The sequence below is a fragment of the Elephantulus edwardii genome, unplaced genomic scaffold, assembly GCF_000299155.1.
Source record: "Elephantulus edwardii isolate Elephantulus edwardi_28Jun2011 unplaced genomic scaffold, EleEdw1.0 scaffold00357, whole genome shotgun sequence".
Taxonomy (NCBI): Eukaryota; Metazoa; Chordata; class Mammalia; order Macroscelidea; family Macroscelididae; genus Elephantulus; species Elephantulus edwardii.
Genome location: NW_006400107.1, coordinates 147,102 through 169,158, shown reverse-complemented (window position 1 = coordinate 169,158; position 22,057 = coordinate 147,102). Strand labels below are relative to the sequence as shown.

Sequence of the window (22,057 nt, the reverse complement as noted above, 5' to 3'; positions counted from 1 at the left end):
TGTTGTACACAGGGTCGCTATGAGTCGCAAATGACTTGACGGCACATAACAACAACAACAACATGCCAAAAAGAATTGGCTGACACAGAATCATTTCACGAAATAGTATATGATCAAGAGCCAGTGTTAATGAAAGACGTCCAAGCTGCACTGATGGGATTGATAAAAAAATAAGGCTCTAGCAACTGATGGGATTCCAACTGACATGTTTTAACAAACTTATGCAGCCTTGAATGTGCTCAATAGTCAATGCAAGGAAATTCGGTGGACAGCTAAGTGGTAGACTGAGTGGAAGAGATCCATATTTGTTCCCATTCCCAAGAAACGTAATCCAACAGAATATAAAAATTATCAGGTAACATCCCAAGCAAGCAAAATCTTATTAAAGATAATCCAAAAATTGATAGAATAGTACATTGACAAAGAACTGCCAAAATTAGAAGTGTATCTATTTGGTTTTTATTTAATTTGTATTTTGTTTTATTGACTATACCTGTTATTTGTCTATGTGTATTATAATGAATTTTAGCTAACATTGAGAAGAATAGGAATCTCAGAACATTTAATTTCGCTCATGCAAACTCTATATACCTAGACAAAGACGTCATTGTGCCAAACAGAACAAAGAACCACTGCATGGTTTAAAATTAAGAAAGGCATGTATCCAACAATGAATGAATGGAATTCCAAAATCTCTGTAGATGTTCATTGAAATGAAAAATAAACAAACTAAATTAAAATTTAAAAAAAAGAAAGGTATGTATCAAGGCTGTATCATTTCTCCATCTCTATTCAGTCTGTATGATGAAAAATCATTCGAGAAACTGGATTATATAAAGAAGAATCAACAGTTTTGGAGGAAGACTCAACAACCTGTGTTATGCAAATGATACAACCTTGATTTCTGAAAGTGAAGAAGAATTAAAAGACTCACTGCACTAGATCAAAGACCATAGCCTTCAATATGAATTAAATCTCAACATCAAAAAAACAAAAATTCACACCACTGGACTAATGAGCAACATAATGATAGATGGAGAAAAGATTCAAGTTGTCAACAATTTTATCTTACTTGAATCCACAATCAAAACCCACAGTATCAGCAGTCAAGATATCAAGACAAGTTGCGTTGGGAAAATTTACTTTCAAGGACCTCTTCAAAGTGCTAAGAAACAATAATGTCACTTTAATGGCTAATGTTTGTCTAATCCAAACCATAGTCTTCAATTACTTGCTATGCATCTGAAAGTTGACAATAACTAAGGATAACAGAGGAAGAATCAAGTTGTGGTGTGAGACAAAAGTACTAAATATACCTGTACTGCCAAAAGAATAAATAACTCCATCTTGTAGAAAGTGCAAAGAGAGTGCTCCTTGGTGGCAAGGATGGTGAAATTCTGTGTTACAAACTGGGCATGTTGTCAGAAGGGATCAGTCTTTGGAAAAATATGTCATGCTTGGAAAGGTGAGCAAAACAAAGGAAGACAAGATGAATGGACATAGTGACTATAATAAGGGGCCCAAGTATATCAGAGAAGACAAGAATGGCATAGAATAGGACAGGTTACAAGTTCATTGTTCAGAAAGGTGGCTATGAGTTGTAGTGTACTATTGACACCTAACAACAACAACAATCTTTACAGCAGCAGATGACCTCATTTTTCTCCTGCAGAGAAATGGTGGGTTTGAACAACTAAAGTTTTAGTTAGGAACCACTGCACCACTAGGACTTCTTTATAGAACTGATATCACTTTCTAATTACATATACAAGTCTCACTAGGCTGCAGAGTTAAGTGTTCCACTGCTAGCTGAAAGATTAACAATTTGAAGTCACTCAAAGACATCTTAGAAGAAAGATCTGGTGATGCACTTCTTAACTATCTCAGCTTTAAAAACTGGATGGATGGTTCTGCTTAGCCTCGTAAGTCAGAATTGATAGGACCACAGCTGACAACAATAACACCTACATTATTGGGAACAACTGAACTCAGCTCATTGCAATAGATTCAGAACCAGGCCACAGCTGACTCTCCCCTGGGTTTTAGAGGCTGTACAGCAAACAGGAGGTTGTTGAGCTTCCTTTTGAGGAATGGATTCAAATCTCCTTCTTTTGAATTGGTAATGTGTCTCCCTACTCACTAGGCCGCCAAATGCTGCTGCTGTTGTTGTCAGACGCCATCAAGTCAACTTCAACTCATAGGAACTCCATGTACAACAACTTTGGCCAGTCTTATACCATCTTCATGATCTCTGACCTGCTGAAGCCCATCTTGTTGAACATCTTCCTCTCTTTTAATGACCCTCTACCTTTCCCAACAAGATGTCTCTCTCCCAGGACTGGTTCCTCCTGATGATATTCCAAAATAAGTGAAATGACTTGACAAGATGGCACCTGACAACAAAAAGGGAAATAAAGTTTCATCATCTTTACCTCTAAGGAGCCCTCTGGTTGTACTTCCTCCAAGACAGACTTGCTTTTTTGGCACTTGATAGAATTTCCCATATTCTTGTGTGTTAACACCATAATTCAAAGGTATCAACTCTTCTTACTATCCAACTTTCAGATACTTCAGAAATATTTAAAAATAACCTAGCTTGGAATAGGCATACTTCTTGTTGTTTTTGTTGTGTACCATAGCATCAGATCTGATCCATAGATGACCTGCCAGCAGATCTTCAGAGGCAGTCAGTTAACCCCATGGAAGGAGACTGCCCATCCTTCTTCTCCTGTGAGGTATACTTAGTCTTTAAACTGTAATCTTTACTCTTTAGAATTTTAAAGAGCGATACTACCAAGCCAAATGTGGGTGACTCTAATATGCAGCCCTAAGGCCTGTTTTTCATTGTTTTTGCTCAGTCTTCTAGGTCGTATAGCCCTGATGTGTCCACTAGCCATAGAGAGGTAACTTGTGGTTGCTGTGAAGCTGAACACTGTGACACTTATGTGTCAAATTCAATAACGGTTACCCATGGTGGACTGTGTTTGGTGGCGCTCCCGGTTGAAACAAGCTTGGAAGCAGGAGTGGCATCCACTTCTGTAATAGCTTGCCTCCAGAAACCCTGGAGAAAGGATGAAAGTCACACACACAAGTGTCGAGGACTTTTGTTCGTAGGGTCGCTATGACTTGACGGCACTTAACAACAACGACAACATGATGATGTTGCATATTACTTATTTTTGCTTTCTTGATGTTGAGATGTAATTCATATGAAAGAAGCTGGGATTCAAGCTGGCTTTCTCTGACTTTTGCCTGCCCAAGAGTTAATCTCATTGAAGGGATATTTTTTCACTTCTTTGTGAACCAGTGCTGGAAAGATCATAGCAGAAAGTCCTGGGCCATGTGGGAGAAAACTACAAACCTGGTCCATGTGAGAGAAAATGTAAAAATGGCCAGGATTATTGGTTTGATAGAAAATAGTGGAACCCTTGAGATGATGGTCCTTGGTAGCCTGGTGGTAAGAAGCTGAGTTGTAATCTCAAAGGCATGCAATTTGAATCCACCAACAACTCCTCAATAGAAGGATGGACAATCTCTTCCTTTTTTATTTGCTGCTTCTGAAAAGTCAGCTCCAACTCGATGGCATACAACAGCAGTCACCTATAGACCTGGAACAAAGTCATCCTTGTGGCTTAACTTTAACTTGAACAATGTTGTTAAGTGTCATTGAGCAGAACTGGCTGATAGTCAGCTGGTTAGAGGCTGTAAATCACATGAGAGAAAATTTCCCATCTTTCTGTCAAAAACAACTCGTGGATTTGACCAAACTACTTACCTTTGAGCAGGGAGGTACTCATTCTTTAGAACAATCAATGATAGAGCTCAGAGGGTAGAAAAGGGAGGACCGGGGGATTAAAGGGAACCATAATCAAAGGTAGGAGCCAGAAGAATGAGGTTACATTGTGAAAATTGTCATTTAATGTCATAAAACAAAAGTATATGGCTGGTTGAATGAAAATCCATGTGCAGTGTACGTTTTCATCCAAATCACAATAAAAAACAGGGAAAGCAAAGAAAGTTTACAAACAAATCAGTCATAAATGAAATATAACCACAGTATTTCTTAGGAGCAAGGATGATGATAGGTCAGTCAGTGTACTTACTTTGGCCACAAGTCATCAAGAAGATCAATAGACTTGAAAGGTCCCTTCAAGGTAAAGATAGATACAAACTTTGTAAGTAAGCCAGTATTGTTATTGTTGTTGTTTTTATGTGCCATCAAGTTGTCTGTGACTCATAGCCCTAAGATAGACCTAAGCCCAGCTCTATCCTGTGCTAATCTTACTGTCTCTGACACACCTATCCCCATTACCCCAGTCACTGAATCAATATTGAGGGTCTTCCTATTCTGTGCTGTCCTTCCACCCTCCCAAGCATGAGGTATAAAATAAAAATAAATAAATAAAAATTTAAAAGGTGAAGATTGGTAAAAATGTAGGGAATCCTCAGTGAGATGACTGATGCAAAAGCCAAAATTACTAGATTCAAAGATACTAGCTATCTTTGTATGGTACAAGACAAGGAAAATTAAGCTTCAGATTGTCACTGCTTAGGTCTAATGCAAGTGTAATTAACAGCATATTTTTTCTAGTGAAATGAAAAGTGTACAAACCTAAAATTAATATGATGACCTAAAAAAACCCAGAATGTGGATTCTATGTGCTCAGTTGCTCTAATAAAAACAAAACAAATTCTTTCCTAAAGTACCAATTCTTTGGCTCCTGCCATCAGTTTGCAAAGAAAGGTGTAATGTAACAGCTGCTACTGATGTTTTCTTGCTTTCCCAACACTTCAAAAAGGGGGAGAACTTGAAAGTCTTCTAGCTGAAATGAGTGCTGGGGGCAACTGAAGGACTGATGATCAAAGACTGCAGGTGTTTGGCGGCGGAGAGACGCTAGTCTCCAGGAGAATGCTGGGGAAATGGGAAAATAAAAAGGGGGAAGTATTGTGTGGGGCAATGGGGACGGCTGCATTCTAAATCCAGGCTCAACATAGCAAAAATTCTTGAGGTTTTGCCCATTTAGAAATCTGAAAGAGAAGTCAGAAAACCATTTTCTGTTTTATAGAAAAAATGAGATGTATTAATAAAGGTTTTGCCTCAGTTTCCCTAGGCAACGAGCAAGATCGATGGGCTTCATCTGGGCATTGGTTTTTTTTCTGAAATAGGATTAGGACATGAATAGGGTCAGACTTAGAACGAATCACACTACCATCCTTTCTGCTTTTTGTTGTTGTTGTTGGCTCATCCTCATCCCCAGAAATTACCCCATTAAAATGTTGTTAGGTGCTATCAAGTCACTATGACTCAGCAACCCTGCCAACAACAGCTCTGAACGTTGCTCTTACCCTATGCCATCCTCAGCATCTCTGATATGCTCCAGCTCATTGTATAGTCACTGTGTGAATCCATCTTTTTGAGGGTCTTTCTTTTTCTGACATTACACTTTTCCTAGTGTGATATCTTTTCCAAAGGACTTATCCCTCCTAACAGCATGCCCAAAGACCAAGTTTTACCAACCTTACCTCTAAGGAGCACTGTCAGTTTTACTTCCTCCAAGGCAGATTTGTTGGTTCTTTTGGCAGTCTACAAAGCCACAATTCCAAGACATTGATTCTTTTTCTGCCTTCCTTGTTCATTGTCTAACTTTCAGATTCATCGGAAGCAATTAAAAAAAACCCCAAAAACCAACACATGACTTGGATCAGGCACACTTCAGTCTTTAACTAAAAAAAAAAAGTTATTTTATTTTATCATCAAAGACTTGTTTGGCTGGGAAGAAAATCTAGAAAAGATGTCCTTTGTAGAGGTGGTACTGAGGAGATGGTTTTGTGAAGGAGGGACTGAGACCCATGGGTAGAGATTCTTTTGAGGAGGTTTTGAGTTGAACACTGAAAAGATTGGGAACCCAAAGAGGGGAATTTAAGGTGCTTAAGGGGCTGCAAAATGAAAAGCCCTAAGATTTCGACTGGTCAATTAGTTCAGAAATGGCTAAACAGCACTGCTTCATAGTGTGTCCTAGTGTTGATGTGCCATTGAAACATGTCCGCTGTGGGTGTGACTGGATTTACATCAAATGTTGGTTGCAGAGCTTCCAACATCACAGCAAAGCAGAAGCCACCACTTTACAGACTGACAGACGTGCAATGGCTTGCCAAAAAATAAATCTGTCAATCAGGATGCTTCGTTTTTTATTTTTTATTTTTTACTTTTTACATTATTGGTTTTCTTACAGGGTTCATATACATTGTGTTTCATACTATTCTTCATTTCACACTATGTTTTATATAATCATTCTCATGCACTATATTCAATAACATTAATAACCATTAGACCTTGCTCATCATTATTTTCTTTTCACCTGGATCCTTCTTAGAGGTGATGATGGTGAGGCTTTACCTCACATGCCTCTGGCATGTCATTCTTGGTAAAATAGAAGGTCATTGGCAGGGGCTGGCATGACTCGAGCACAGCAGCGCTTGCAAGGATGGCATGTGACCAAGTACTTCTATCTGTAGTCACTGTGAGTTGGAACCCATCCACAGCACATCACAACACAAAGCAGTGAGTGGCTGGACCCACACCTCAAGGATGAAAGGGGAAGTGGGGAAGGAAGCAGAAGTTAGTGTGTGTGGGTTCACTTGGCCTTGGGAGTTAGCTAACAATTGTTGTTGTTGTTAGTGCAACTGCTTAGTGTGAAACTATTCCAGTTGGCATGGCTCCTGAGGTGAAGAAGAACTAACTGCCTGTGAGACTTTCTAGGCTGAATGTCTCACAGGAGCAGGTCACCACATCATCTCTATATAGAACTGCTGAGTGGCTACCAACCTTCAACTTTTCAGTTGAGCAACTGAGCAGTTACTAAAAGGTTCTGCCTTTGCTTAACAGGTTCAACTCATCAAAATCGATTTGGTTTCATGTGATTGAAAGCTCATTCTGTTTTCCAAGTAGTAAGTGAATGATAGGAAGCCAAGGGTTGAGGCTAGGATACGAGCCAGAAGGCAGTTGGGACCTCAAGGGGAGAAGCAGCTGAATTAAGTGGCAGGAGCTACTTAGTTATAGGTCCAAATCTACCAATGAAAACTCAAGCTCTCTGTGCATTTCTTTTCTCATCTTCAAAACAGAAAGGCTGCATAGTTTAAGGGCAGTTGTAACACTCAGCTGCCAACCAAGGAGCAAGCACTTTGAACCCACCAGTGGCTCTTCAGATGTGGTGGTCAGTTTCCATAACGATGTGGAAACCCTATGGGGAGTTCTACTCTGCCCAGTAGGATCACTCAGAGTTTAAGTTGATGTGACGGCAGTAGAGGGTTCCTGGCATCAAAAACTTGATTTTGAATTCCAGTTTGACCACTAACCAGCAGGAACCACTTAAATTCACAAGCACCCACCTCTGTTAACTCAATATTCTTCACAGGCTTCTTGGTGGAGACATATGACAATCCATTTAGCAGATGCTTCAAGACAATGGCACACAATGATAAAATGATCATAAAGTTTAACTTTTTTTAAAAAAAAATTTATATTGGTTTACATGCAAAAATTGCATACATTGTATTTCACATATTCCTTCATTCAAATTGTGTTTCATACAATCACTTCCACACATTGTGTTTTACAAAATTAATCACCATTTATGTATGCTCACTATCACTCCATTTTTTAGGTCCCCACTGGCTCTTTCTCAATTCCCTCATCCCTCTCCCTCCACCCATCAAACTCTGAGACCCTGTGTTTTCCTCCAAGGCCACCCTCAGCCTACTGGCTCCCTCCCCTTTCCTCTTTGGACTTTCATACACATCTTACTCATTATCCTTCTATTTTTACAATGATGGTCTTATGTTGTATTTGACATGAAACTGAGTTCACTCAATATAATGTTCTCCGGTCTCTCACGTGTTATATAGTATTTCTCCAAATTGTTCCTCCTGAGTGCTGCATAGTATTCCATCATGTCAATGTACAATTTCTCAATCTGTTCATTTGTGATTGAACATTTGGGCTGTTTTCGTGTTCGTGGGATTATGAATGCTGCTATGAACATTGGTATACAAATCTCCATTTGTGTATCAGTTTTCATTTCTTTGGGATATATATTCCTAGCAGTAGAATCACTGAGTCATATGAAATTTGTTATGATCAGCTTTTTGGGAAAATGCCAAACTGCATTTCAGAGTAGTTGTAGCTCTGATGGCCTAAGTGGGTAAGGAGCTGACCTGTCAACCCAAAAGCATATGGTTCAAATACACCAGTTGCTCCATGGAATAGATAGGCAATCTCTTCCTATGTGATTCTGACTCCATGGGACATAACAAAATATTTAATTTCTATAAACATAAAAAATATAAAAGAAAGATTGTCTTCCAGTGGTTGGGTAAAGACTTTCTGAAACTATGAATATCATGAAAAGCGGGGAGGAATTCAGCAACCATCAAGTCTTTTCTGGCCTCTGTGCATTCAAGTCTAACAAAAAACCTCCTAATTTGTGGTGCCAGCCACCCAGTCACATGCCCAACTGACTTGCTTGACATGACCAAGAGCAGGCCAGCCACCTACTGTTCTCAATCTCAAAGACCACTAACCTCAAGTCACTGTGGTCATCCTCTTAATAGTTGAGGAAAATAAAGACCAGCTCAAGCCATAAAACAGAATCCAGATTCTGGGAAGTCTGTCCAAAGAAGAACAGCAGAGTTTAAGAGGGGTCTGAAGTTCAGTGACTCTCCCCATGGCCATTTGTCCTGAGGAGGGGAAGCAAATCCATCTTTGAAGCTCTTGGACTCCTTGAATGCCTTGTTTTTTTTCTAGTCTACTCAAGAATGACCTGAAAGTTCTAAAAGTGTCAAGAAAGAAATCTGAAACTCCCTCATTAGTTTCTCCTTTGCCCCTGGCTAATTCTGAATGGCACACCAGTCAGCTGCTTTGCCTTATAAATGTGTGCAGTCGCCCAGATGGCAACCTCAGATCAACTTCCCAGGCCGGCACTGGGGGTGAAGAAACACCAGAGACCCTTGATGGGAGCCAGAGGACCACAATGTTTCCTGTGCATGTCTTTATAGAAAGTCACATCTGGCTGAAATCCAGAACCTTTGACTGTTCCAGGAAGAGAATATGAAGGATCCAGGGAATCTGTGCTGATTGGAATGCTGTGCCAGGCTGTGAGTGGACACACCATGGACACAAGCAGCACTCCTTTTTTTAATATATATTTTTCTACTTGTGTGGTGTGTGTGTGTGTGTGTACCATCAAATTGGATCTGACTGGTACAAGAGGAGTTTGTCCCTCCTTTTCCAGCAGAGTATCTAGTGGATTTGAACCACATGCCTCTTGGATTGTAGTGCACCTTCTGCCACTAAGCCACCAGAGCTCCCTAAGCAGCACTCCTTTTGTCTTTTAAGCCAATGCCTATCTATCCACCCACTGCTCAAGTCAATACTGACTCATAGCAACACTGTAGGACAAGTATAGGACAACTCTTTGGCCCCAGAGTTTCTGAGGCTGTCAATCTTTACAGAAGCAGACTCCCCCACGTTTCTCCTACAGAGCAGGTGAGAGGTGCAAACCACAAGCTGTGATTAGCAGCATAAACTTTAACCACAGCACCACCAGAGCTTTTCACTCAACACTATTGCCCATTGAGGAGTCAGTTCCGCCTTGGAGGCATGTACCTACTAACACGACTTCTTCAGCCAGAGGAGCAGGGACTAGGCCACCTTGTCTTTGACCACTGCTGCTGGAAAGGTAGATGGAAATAGACTCTGGATAAGTTTTCTTTATGTTTCTTAATATTATTAAATAATATTATTTTGGCATTTAATATCTATCAATCATCCAGAGTTTTCAAATTCAGGTATTAAAAAAATTAAAATCAGACAAAACACAACTCAACTGCTATACCAGACTGCAAATCTTAAACTGGAGGAAAAAGCTTCTCCCTCTCCCACGGGGTGACTCGGACCAGATGCCTTTTTGTTTGCAGCATAATCCAATATACACTCACTATACCACCACAGTTTCTTTGTATTCTTTTCTCCTCTCTTCCTGAGAATCCTTTCCATTCTTTCTACCTATCCAAAATGATTGAGTTTATTGTTTGGTTCAAATTATTCTCAGTCCTAGGTTTCTAATAGGGAAAACTGGTGGCCTAGTGGCAAGAAGCTGCACTGCAATCCTGAAGGCACACTCTTCAAATCCACCAGCTTCTCCACTGGAGAAGCAATCTCCTTCTGTGCCCATTAACTGCCTCTGAAAATTCACTGGAGAGTCAGCTACCAGTCAATTCCAACTCAAAGGTACACAACAAAAGGTCTCTAGTAGAAATTAGATCCCAAGAAGGAAGCTAGCATAATTACACACAACGGCTTCAACAGTTTGACTACAGCAAAGGTGTGAAGAAGTTGAAGGATTGGGCAGTATTTCATTTTGCTATTCACAGGGTTACCATGAGTCAAGGAAGCTCTGGTAGCCTAATGGCAAGAAGCTGTACTGCAATCCCGAAGGTACATGATTGGAGGCCACCAGCTGCTCCATGGGAGGAAGGGCAATTTCCTCCCATGTGATTAACTGCCTCTGAAACTAGCTGGAGGGTCAGCTATGAGTCAATTCTGACTCTACGGTACAAAACAATAACAACCATGAATCAGAACAAATTCAATAGCATTTAATAAGATTCACTTCCAATGTGGCAGACAAACCAGTCCATCTCAGTGCTGAGACGTGACTTACTTATAAGATTGTTCCTACTTACGTTGCCTAAGCAGACTGTCCTGTGTCAGAAAAGCCTAATTCATTCAGGGGCTCCCTGGGACTATAGAGTAGCAGATCCCATTTCTTACTGGCAAATTGTGGTGCTAATCTTTATCACTGACTATTTGATGGACTAGCAAAAGAAAAAACAACTCTGTGGAGGACATGCAACCAGCGTGTTCTTTAGAGCCAAGGATGCTCTTGAACACTCTGGGCATGTTGTCAGGAGGGGCCAGGAAAGATAGAGGGTCTAAGAGACGAAGAACCCCGACAAGATGGCTTGATACAGTTCTTAACAATGGGCTGAGAGCTTGAAGATGTAGGATAGGCAAGGTTCAGATCTTTTTCTCCTAGGGTTGTAGTAGACTTGATGGCACATAATGACAATCTAGATCAATGCTTCTCAATTGAATATTTCCCCCCACTGAGAACATCTGCAAAAGTCTAGAGACATTTTAGGTTGTCATACCTGACACTTAGCATCTAATGGGTAGATGCCAGGGTTGCTTCTAACCATACTATGTTGTCAGCCTCCCTTAACTCTATAAAGAATTAGCCTGAAGATCTACCATTGACTTTTGGTTTCATTCTAGAGCTCTCTAGCTGTTTCCTTAGAAAAGATGGGACCACTCCAGAGTCTGCACTGCTTTTCCTGAGGGCTATTGCAATTGGGGGGGGGGGTGTCTGAGTGAGACTGGCTCAGGTCAGGGTAGGCTTCAGAGCTGTTGTATGGCGAATAACACCATTGCTGATGAAGTTTTCTAACACCACACTTTTGGAACAGAAATTAATGAACTGAATTTGTTATTTACATGACAAAGCCTTTACCCTGTCTACAAAGAAACTATCCCATGACCTGTAACTCTTGGACATGCCCCATAAGCACATTATTTTCAGCTGTGGACAGAACAAATTATCTCTCTCTCTCTCTCTCTCACACACACACACACACACACACACACGTCCATGCAGTGGCTTCAACACCACACACACATCTCTATCGGAGTAAAGAGGATGAAGACACAAAGCTGTAGCACCTAACGCTGGCCAGAAATGACTTCACTTCGAAGTTTATTTTCAAAGATTCTCTGCATGCAGTATACTTTCTATGGAAAATAACTTTATCCCAGTTCAAATTATAATTTACAAATAAAGAATTGCGTTGGAAGCATCATTTATAAAATATCATACAGTTGGTCACAAAAATATGTAAGGAAATGAATTTTTTTAAAAACAGTTCAGGAGTAAAAAAGCTTTCTTTGGTTTCCTTTTTGCATCATTTTTAAAAAGTAATGCTGAGGGAATGTGTCTCTCAGTAAGTTGAATTTTTTAAATATATTTTTTAAAGTAATGCTTAACAAACCAGGAAAAGGTTAAAATCTTTTACAATGTGTTTGTGCTCATGTTCCTAAAAAATTAAAACCACAGACCAGTAACACATCAAAGTCTTAGAAACTTGTTACAGAGGCAAATCATAGAACATTAGCTTCATCTTAATAGAACACTTTCAAAAAAATCCAACAGCCACTTGTACTTTAAGGGGAAGGAATTCTTCCATTCAACAAATAGTTGAAAATCATTCACCAGGCACTGTGCTGGACAACTTTACCCCAAAGGAGAAAAACCTCACTACAGTCAGCTTGATTCCAACTCAGGGACACCTCTTCATCAAGTTTCCAAAGCTATACAGGAGACTGCCCCTTTCTCCCTCCAAGCAGCTGGTGGATTTGAACCACTGACTGGTCAGGAGTGTCACATGTAACATAACATTCCACCAGAGAACCTGCTGAAAACAAAAGGGTGTGCTTTAAAAGAAATAAAACATTACCAAAAATGGGTCTGTTTTATTGAAAACACATTTAAAAGAACACCCCAATCAATGAAAAGTCCAAAGATTGTGAACTAGAACAATGGTCACCAAAGGACTTAAGTAAAATGGTAGCAGAAATAAGGCAAAGATGCTGTCTCCTCTTGCTACTCAGGAAAACATCTCAGCTGATCATTTCAACCATAATCTTTGGTCCACAGGGAGCTGGAAGCACCATCCCCAGCCCAGTGTGGATGCTGGCTGCAGGACTGGACCTTGGGACTTGGGTCACTAATGTTTACAAGGAGTAGTAACATCTGTGGCACTAAGCTGCTTCACGGAATGGTCTAGAAGGTGCCTGGCACACAGGGCCATCGAGGGTGATCTTCTTGCTGTTGGGATCCAGCCTACTGCGAGCACTGGGGCAGAAATGGAGGTGATTCCTGAGCAGCAAACAGCTCTGGGATTGACACTGTTTCCTAGGACAATATTTTCAAAAACTTGATTGAAGTGAAGAACAAAATGTTAGCGATTTCATATAGAAATCTAGGTATTTGGATTGTCTAGCAAAAAAATACACTCAGAACAGCAGCCCAGGAGTCAGGCGAGGGCTCTGAGCCAGGCCTGGGCAGCCTGTGGTGCTGCTGGTCTCACACCCCTGGTACCCCAAGAGCAGTCACACAGACCAAGACCTCCTGAGCTGGATCTGTCCGCGGAGCCCTGTGCCCAAGGTCCAGGTGTGGCTTACACGTCGGTACCTTCACGTGGGTAACCCAGGCTGTTGACCATGCCAAAACCATAGAAGGGGCCAGGGAAGGGGCTGCCCTGGCCGCTAGAGGGGAAATGGCTGTAGTAAGGCCTCTGGCTGGCAGTCAGCGTGGTGTCGACCTGTGGGTCAGAGGTGGGAGGCTGCGTGCTGCTGGAGGGCGGTCCTGGGAGCCCGGGCTGGCGGGGAGGAGCACGCGGGGAGCTCCCACTGGCAGCACCACTGCCCACCGTGCCCAGGCTGCTAAGGAAGGCGGCCAGGCAGGGCGTAGAGGGTCCCCTGGAGCCTGGGGGTGAGGCACGTGGGGCATCCTCCTGGCCTGGGGAGCGCACAGGCCGTTGCACAGAGAGGCTACCACCCTCAGGCCTGCCCCTGAGCCCAGCCCCAGGCCCTGGTGTGGGCCCTTCTTCTGACTTTTGGGGCCCTGTCGCCACCGTGGAGCCACTGGCCTCTGAGCGGCGCTTCCTCTTCCTACGGAAGTTGCCATTGTCAAACATTTTCTCACAGTTGGGATCCAGGGTCCAGTAATTGCCTTTTCCTGAAAGATGAGAAAGGAAAAAAATGAGTTCAAAAAGGACCTGCTTTTTGCTTGCACACTCTGGTTATGGAGCTCTGGTGTCCAAGTAGTAAAGAGGTGCACTGCCACCAGATGACCCACGTGATTTACATCCTCAGAAAAACCACTGAAGGGTCAGCTCTGAATGGATTCTGACCCAACACCAGGTAGCAACACTATGAGTGGTGCAAGTGGTTAACATGCTTAGCTGCTAACCCAAGGCCAACAGTTCAAATCCACACAGAGAAGCTTGGTAAGAAAGACCCAGTGCTCCTGAGAAGGCCAGGGGTGAAGCTCTGACACATTTGGCATCATCATGCATTTGGGAATTTTACTTATTATTTTTAAAATAGGGAGGGAAAATATAGGGAGAATTACCTATCTTCTAACCTAGCTTTGAGGATTGTTGTTGTTATGTACCAGAAGGTCAGAGCTGACCGATAGCTAACCCTCTCGTGGGTTTTCAGAGGTGGTTAATCAAAGGGGAGGAGACTGTCCATCCTTTTCCTGCTGAGCAGCTTGTATTTAGCCTCCAACCCTGTGCTTTCAGGACTGCAGTGCAGCTTCTTGCCACAAGGCCACCAGAGCTCCTTGGCTGTGAGGTTTACTTGTTAAAACAGAATTCCCCATCCTGGGGCAAGGAGAAACTTGAGGTGTAACTCACAGTGACCATATCTGGCTCAGTAGACCTGTCCCATAGCCATTCTTATACTGTAATTCTTAGGAGGGAGCTCTGGTGGCCCAGTCGTTAAGTAGTTGCACTATCAACCCAAAGGCACAAGGTTCAAATCCACCAGCTGCTCTATGGGAGAAAGAGCTGTGCAATTTAGAGGCTCTGAAAATTCACTGGAGGGTCAGCTATGACTCGGTTCCAGTTTGAGGGTATATAATAACAATCCTTAAAGGCACTGATTAAAGAGTCTCTCTCCAGAGAGCCTCTGGGTAGCTCCTCATCACAGCTGAGAGTGTCATTGTGCCACCAGAGCCTGCTTACAGAACAATGGGTTTAAATTTCAAACTTGAGTACCCAGGCACTCAACCATGGTCCCATAACAAACAAACAAAAAAAGGTACCTTTAAATACTGATCTTGCCCAAACAAAAATGGTATTAAAAACCAAAACACTGCTGTTGAATCCACTACCTTTCATGCACTCCTGGATTTTTTTACATTCACAGCACAAGGACAACCCCGTAGCCTCCATATCCCTCCTCACCTGGGGCAGAAGCCAAACTTGCAAGCCTCCCCTCTGCTGGGCAAATCAGAGCCTCAGCTAAGGCACCCATTGTTCTTCTAGGAAGTCTCTATTCACCACAGTGGAGGTAGGAAAAATCTACTTTGGAGAATTTTCTCTCCCAACAGCTTTTGCACTTCTGGTCAAGAGTCCCTTGATATTTGAAATTACTGTTGACCACCATGTATGTTGTAGGACCGGAATGGACTCAGCTGATCCTCCAGTGGGCCTTTGTTGTTGGTATGTGCTATCGAGTCCAGGTGACTCATAGCCTTGCTCTATGCTATGCCATTCTCACTGTCTCTGGCACACTTACCCCCATTACACCAGGGACTGAATCAATCCATCTCATAGATGCATCTTCCTCTCCTGTGCTCCACCCTCCCAAGCATGAATGAGGTCCCTCTCCAAGGACCAGTCCTTCCTTGCAACAAGTCCAAAGTATGCCAGACGAAGCTTCAAAATCCTTGCCTCCAAGGAGTAGCCTGGTTTAACCCTCTCTAGACATCATGCTTGGTAGGGTAGAGGGACAGCACAGGAGGGAAGACCCTCTATGAGGTGGATTGATTCAGTGACTGGGGTAATTGGGATGGGTGTGTCAGAGGCAGTGCGATTGGCACAGGATAGAGCAGGGTTTAGGGCTGTTGTACATAGGGTCGCTATGAGTCGCGAACGGCACATAACAACAACAGGATGAATCTGTTAGCAGTCCATGGTATAGCCAATACTCTTCAACACCACAGCTCAAAGGCATCAATTGCCAGTGGGCTTTTTTTTTTTTTTTTTTTTTTTTTTTTCAGTGGGCCTTTTGAGGATGTAAATCACACAAAAGGAGATTGCCCATCTTTCTCCCATGGAACTCGTGATAGATTTGAACCTCTTGCTTATGGATTTGAAAGCACAACTCCTTACCGAGTAAGCCACCAGAGGATATATCTTCTAAAACTACAGGTTGTGTCTACAATACTATAAATTAAGCTGACAAAAGGAGATCTGATGTAGAAAGGTCATAGGATTTAAGACTGTTGAGCTTGATTGATTGAAAACATTTTAAATGCTAAATATCTCATTAATTTCTATATTTAGTTACATGCTGAAATAATACTGAGAATTTACTGGGTTGACTAAAAATTTTGTTTAAAAATACCATCTTTCTTAAGTTTTTCTTAAACGTAGCTTCTGGAAAATTTATCTTGACTTGATCTTTGCTTTTGGGCACCTTCAGGTACTGACTCTCAGCACCGCAATATACTTAGATAATTAGCATAATCCTGGGTGTCAGCAGAGCTCAGTGCTACTCTGATGGGCCCAATGTGACTGGGGCAGAACTTTCTAGGATTTCCCCTGAGCATGAAAGTCAATGCAAAGCACTAACCTTTAGGCATTTACCCACTATGTTCCATGCGCCCTGTGTATGACCAAGAGTCTTCGCACCCTTAGGCCTTTCTAATCCTGGAAGGCTCCTCCAGCCCCCTCCTCCATCGCTGTGGCTGCCCACATAGCATCGGGCTGCAATGTCTTCCCCGACAAGATTTACAGCTAGCCCAATCAATGTGTGATCGCCAAGAGCCCTAATCCACTCCAGGGTGGCGGGCTTCTTTCTGGAACCCACCCTAGGCTGCTAATGGAATGCTTCTGTAGGCATTACTGCCTCAGGAAGTCAGAGGGGCAGGCCTACTGTTAGTGTGATCTGAAATCCACCGGACACCGGCTTGTTTTTCCGCAATGTGGGGAGGGGGTGGTGTAGCACCCTGCCTCCACATTTCACCTTTTCGTTCTTGTTTAGCTTTTCTCCATGGGCACCTGTCCTCGCCACATGAGTGAGAAGCCCCGCGTAGCCCATACCACCACCCACAGAGAAAGAAGCCAGTTGGAGGTGTTCATTTTGATCAATCTCGAAATAGTTAAGGTACAAAAATCACAACTTGCTGCTAAATTCTACTGTCTTTTTGCTTCTGTTTGCCTCAAAGCACCTCTCTCAAGGTAAGCGCGGTACCTGTTCTACTTAAAACAGATGGCGCAGAGGACGCGCACCTCGGGGTCTCTCTCCTTGCCCCTCAGGGGATACCGGATCTTTTCTTTCACTTTTTCCCCCCCTTTGACCAGGGAAACTTGCTGTTCTCACGCCTGGTCTCGCCCCGCTTAAGTACACGACAACGGGGCAAGTCCTGTTGAGGACGCGGCTTTGGGGAGCCGGCCAGGCTCTAGAGGAGGAGGCGCCCTGCGGGTGGCCGTGGAAAGTCCGGCTCCACGCCACGGTGTCCCCTTTGAAGCGCCGCGGCTTCCCTCCTCCCTCACCGCGACCAGAGGTTGGCCCACCTGACCAGAGAGGAAGGGTCCCGGAGGACTCCCTCTGGGGTGCTCTAAGCCATCCACGTAGACCCTCTCCCAACGCGCGAAAACCTCACCTGGGTCATCCTCGTCGCGGGGCACTTTCTTGAAGCAGTCGTTGAGCGACAGGTTGTGACGGATGGAGTTCTGCCAGCCGGCCTTGCTGCGCTGGTAGAACGGGAAACTGTCGGCCACGAACTGGTAGATGTGACTGAGCGTGAGCTTGCGCTCGGGCGCATTCTGGATGGCCATGGCGATGAGCGCCGAGTATGAGTAGGGTGGCCGCACCATCTTCATGAGGTCCTCGCGACTGGCCGTGGACAGCCAGGTCAGCTCTCCGGCCCCAGTCCCAGGAGAAGCGGGCGCGGCAGGCGCGGAGGGCGCAAAGGCGCGCTGCACGCAGGCGAAGGTGCCGGCAGCCGCGGGAGGCTGCAGCAGGGGCGCAGCCGCGGTGGCCGGGGCCGGCGGGGGGCTCAGGTAGGCGGCGGCCGCCGGGGCCCCCACACCCGGCGCGTTGAGCCACAGGTAAGGGTTGGCAGTGCGCGGGGCGGCGTAGTCTGTCAGCCCGTAGGGCGCCCGCACGGCCGGAGAGGCGCCTGGGGCGGCCGCGCTGGTGGGCGGGGGCAGAGGGGACTGCGAATACGCCCCGAAGTTGTCCCCGCAGTAGAGAGCCATGTCGGCGGCCGGCGGCGGCTGCGGAGCGGTGGCGGCGAGTGGCGAACGCGGCGGGCAGAGCCAGTCGGCGGAGAGCATCCCTTGGCAGGCCAGCCTAGTGGTCGGCACCGGAGGTCCAGGTGCGCCTGCCGAAGGAGTGAGCAGACGGTGAGCGGGTCTGCGGCCGCAGACCTTTATAAGCCGCCGCCGCGCACCTCCTCCGCGTCCCGGGCCTTGCACGCCAGCGGGCGGGTCCCTTCAGGTCCTGGTCCCCCTCCTTGACCCGCCCCACCCCACCCCACCCCGCCTTTTGGGCCTCGCCACGCCCTCCTCGCCCGCCCGTCCTGGCTGGTCCCTCCACGCGTTTGGGCCCGCGCGCGGTGGGCCCGCGACCACACTCTGGCCCGCGTGTCGTGGCTCCTCCTGATCCTCCAGGTCGTGGATTCTGGCTTTCAGGTTTAAGGAAGTCAGATGCCTGGCTAGTGTGTCCTTTACTCTAGAACAAAATAAGGAGTGCTAGAACAAAAGGAAAATACCCATGTGAAAAGGCTTCCTTTAACTTTCCGATATTCTACCTCAAGGCTCTGATGAAATTGCAGGTTTCAGGGGCCGCTCTAGGCGACTGTGAAGTGTGTTAATGGGCTCCGCCAGTGTGTCGCCTTCTCCCTGGGGCTCCGTGAGCCCCAGGCGGCTTTGAATTCTGCAGTTCCATGAAGCAAACTATCTTCTTTAGCATGCGTAAAGTACGTGGTCATTTATTTCAACGTCTGGTCTTTGGGGTCCCTAGGGTTTCAACTCAAAAACAAAAGTAAACTTTTTCAAAGACATTTGTCAAGTGGTTTGGGAATTAGTGTTTTGAAGCCTACTGTAATTTAAACTACAGCTCGTTTACAGAAACCAGCTCATGGAATTATGGTTTACGCTTGGCTTTTGCATCCCTTAAATCGCGTCTCCTTGCCTGTGAAAACGAATTTCAATTAATATTATAAGGCAAAATGTTTGTGAATGACGGAATTTAAAAAAATGTACATGATATGTAAACTCTCACTCAAATTTCAAAATAATAAAATAAAACAAAAAAATCAGTAAAATACCGCATGCGTTTTTGTCTCCAACAATACCACCACCATTTTGTTGTATCTAATTATATTTATTGTCTTCAAATAGTAGTAACTAAATATATTTTCTTATAGTGCCAGGTGGGAGGTTCTCATTTGAGGGATGAGAAGGCAAACTTTCCCCCTTTTTTTTTCTTTTTCTTACTGTTGTTATGTGACATCAAGTCTCCTGAGACTCATGGGGACCCTGTGTACAAAAGGTCTGAAGCCTGCCCTATCCTGAGTCAGTCTCACTGACTCAGACACATCTACCCACCCCACCCCCCACCTGCCCCATTACCCCAGTTACTGTGTCAATCCATCTCATAGGAGTCTTCTGCTCCTACACTGCCCCTTCACTCCTTCTTAGCATGGTGTCCTTTTCCAAGGACCAGTCAGTCCCTCCTGGCCACATGTCCAAAGTTTGTTAGGAGAGCTTCACAGTCCTTGCCTCCAAGAAGCAATTTGGTTTCACCCTCTCCAAGTTTTTCCTTATAAGTTTTTCTTACTGTTGTTTGACAATTTCAAATGAACCATTTGACACATTTTGTAATTCTTATACTTCTCTCAGAGCATTCATTTTCATGACAAAGTTATTAGGTATTCTAAGGAAATTATCATCTTCTGATACTTCCCCTCCTTTAAAAACTCAATCCAGAAGTAGTGGCAAATGTTGACAGTTGAGGTACAACTTCAAATTAAATTTTAGTTGTCTTGTTTTTGACGTGGTGAAAATATAAGGCTGCTCACTGCAAGTTGGTCATAAGCACAAGCATAGCCCTTGTCTAACTGGCTTGTTTGGTAAGCCATCTCTGAAGGGAAGGAAATAGTTACTTTGTCTACTCTTAGGGTGTTAGGGTGCAGGAGAACAAGGCATTTTTAAGGAGGTACAGTGTCCACATGAAGGAGCCCTTGGTGGTGCAGTGTTCAAGCACTTGGCTGCTAGTGGAAAAGTTTGGATCTCCAGCCTCTCTAATGTAGGTGGTCATAATGAGCTCTCTCTACAGGGCACAGCCTTGGAGACCCACGAGGCTCTGTTCTGACAGGGTGTCTGTGACTCTGAATCCATTTGAACGCAGCAAGTTCTTTAAATGCCCATATTTAATATTTGTTCTTCAATTTAAAAATCAAAGTAGAAAAGAAAGTTCCAAAGAAATGTGAGGAACTTGTTGTTGTTGAGTACCATAGAGTCGGAACCACCCCATAGCTGATCCTCTGGCCGGTTTCAGAGGCAGTTAATCGGGCAGGAGGAGACTGTCCATCCTTCTCCCACGGAGCAGCTGGTGGATTAGAATTGCATTGGGAAATCAGCTGTCAGGGACTTCTCCAGAGTACTGAAGAGCATCAACATCAGTCTGGAGACTAAGAGGCACCTTATCCAGGCTATATTCTTCACAGTTGCTTGCTATGTATCAGAGAGCTGGCCAATGATTAGAGATGATAAAAAGAGAATTGAAAACTTTGAACTGTGATTCTAGAGAAGAGTATTGGATATATCATGGACTACCAGGAGAAGAAAGAGGTTCTTGTATATGGAGTGAGGTGTGGATCTTGTTTGAGTCTTTTGAAGATACTTTTCCAATTTTGCCAACACCATTTGTTAAAAAGGCTATTGTTTCCCCCCTTAACTGATTTCATTTCTTCGTCAAAAATCATTTGGCCATAGATAGATGGGCTGATCTACGGGTTCACAATTCTATTCTATTGATCTATGTGTCTGTCATTGTACCAATACCAAGCTGTCTTAACCACCACGGCAGTGTAGTAGGATTTGAAATCAGGGAGTGAGATACCTTCTACCTATGAACAGACACTTCACCAAAGTAAACATTCAGATGACTAACAAGCACATAAAGAAATGTTCAAAATCCTAGCTCTAAGAGAGATGCAAATTAAAGTAACGATATCATCTCACCTCAGTAAAAATAGCAAAATTTAACAGAACAGCAAGCAACAAATGCTGGCAAGGTTGTGGAGAAACTGAAACCCTTATTCACTGTTGGTGGGAGTGTAAAATGGTGCAACCACTGTGGAAAGCGGTATGGCACTGCCTCAAAACGTTGTAAATAGAGATACCACTTGACCCAGCAATTCCACTACTGGGAATATACCCCAAAGAGACCATAACTGACATCCAAGCAGAGATAATGCACACCCATGTTTATTGTGGCTTTGATCACAATAGCAAAGAGTTGGAAACAACCTAAATGCCCATCAACAAACTAATGGATAGAGAAGCTGTGGTATATTCACCCAATGGAATACTACGCTGCATTGAAAAACAAGGAACTCATGAAATATTATTCAAAATGGGTGACCCTGGAGGACATTATGTTGAGTGAAATATCTCAGTCATAAAGGACAAATACTGCATGGTGCCACTGTTGTAAAACAGGACTGACATCGGGGTTGGGGGGAGACTGAGAAAGATAGGTTCAATAATGTATACTGCATTGAGATATATGAGAGAGAAAACTGTTTAAAAGGTATATGTAATTAGGTATTTTTGTCGTGACACGAGTCCAGAGCAAAGGTTGCACAGTGGAGTGGACCTGGGGGGAGGGAATGTAAAATAATGAAAGAATTTTTCTTTTACTTTTTTTCCAAGAGTGTAGTGTACTAGGGGGGGAGGGTTGGGAGGGGAGTAAAATGCAACAGTGAATGAATGGAAATCCAAAGTTTCTGTAAATTTTCATTGAAATTAATAATAAATTTAAAAAATAAAACTACTTCCTGGCACAAATTATTCGAAAGGTCTAACCTGAAGAACATATTACTGCTTTGGAAGCTCTGTTCTGCTGTGTTCTGTGGAGTTAATATGAATCACAAAGCATCCCAGGCAATGGCTGTGTGTAGCTACAGCTTAAAGG

The 22,057-nt window shown here is 43.8% G+C and overlaps 1 protein-coding gene across 1 annotated transcript; it reads right to left on the bottom strand.

The window, feature by feature from the left end:
- Positions 1–13,293: 13,293 nt before the first annotated feature.
- Positions 13,294–18,111, bottom strand: LOC102863488 (forkhead box protein I3-like). The gene is made up of 2 exons (XM_006902016.1): positions 17,514–18,111; positions 13,294–13,853 (listed from the first exon to the last, which is right to left on the bottom strand). The coding sequence occupies exons 1-2, from the start codon at positions 18,109–18,111 to the stop codon at positions 13,294–13,296; spliced, it is 1,158 nt and encodes a 385-aa protein (XP_006902078.1).
- Between the last annotated feature and the right edge of the window lie 3,946 nt (positions 18,112–22,057).

What these genes read in the sequence shown, in the direction of transcription:
- LOC102863488 (XM_006902016.1), bottom strand. Translation starts at nt 18,111, where the DNA reads ATGGCTCTCTACTGCGGGGACAACTTCGGGGCGTATTCGCAGTCCCCT. An exon ending in CCGCGACGAGGATGACCCAG is followed by an intron (nt 13,854 to 17,513) that starts GTGAGGTTTTCG and finishes CTCATCTTTCAG; the next exon opens with GAAAAGGCAATTACTGGACC.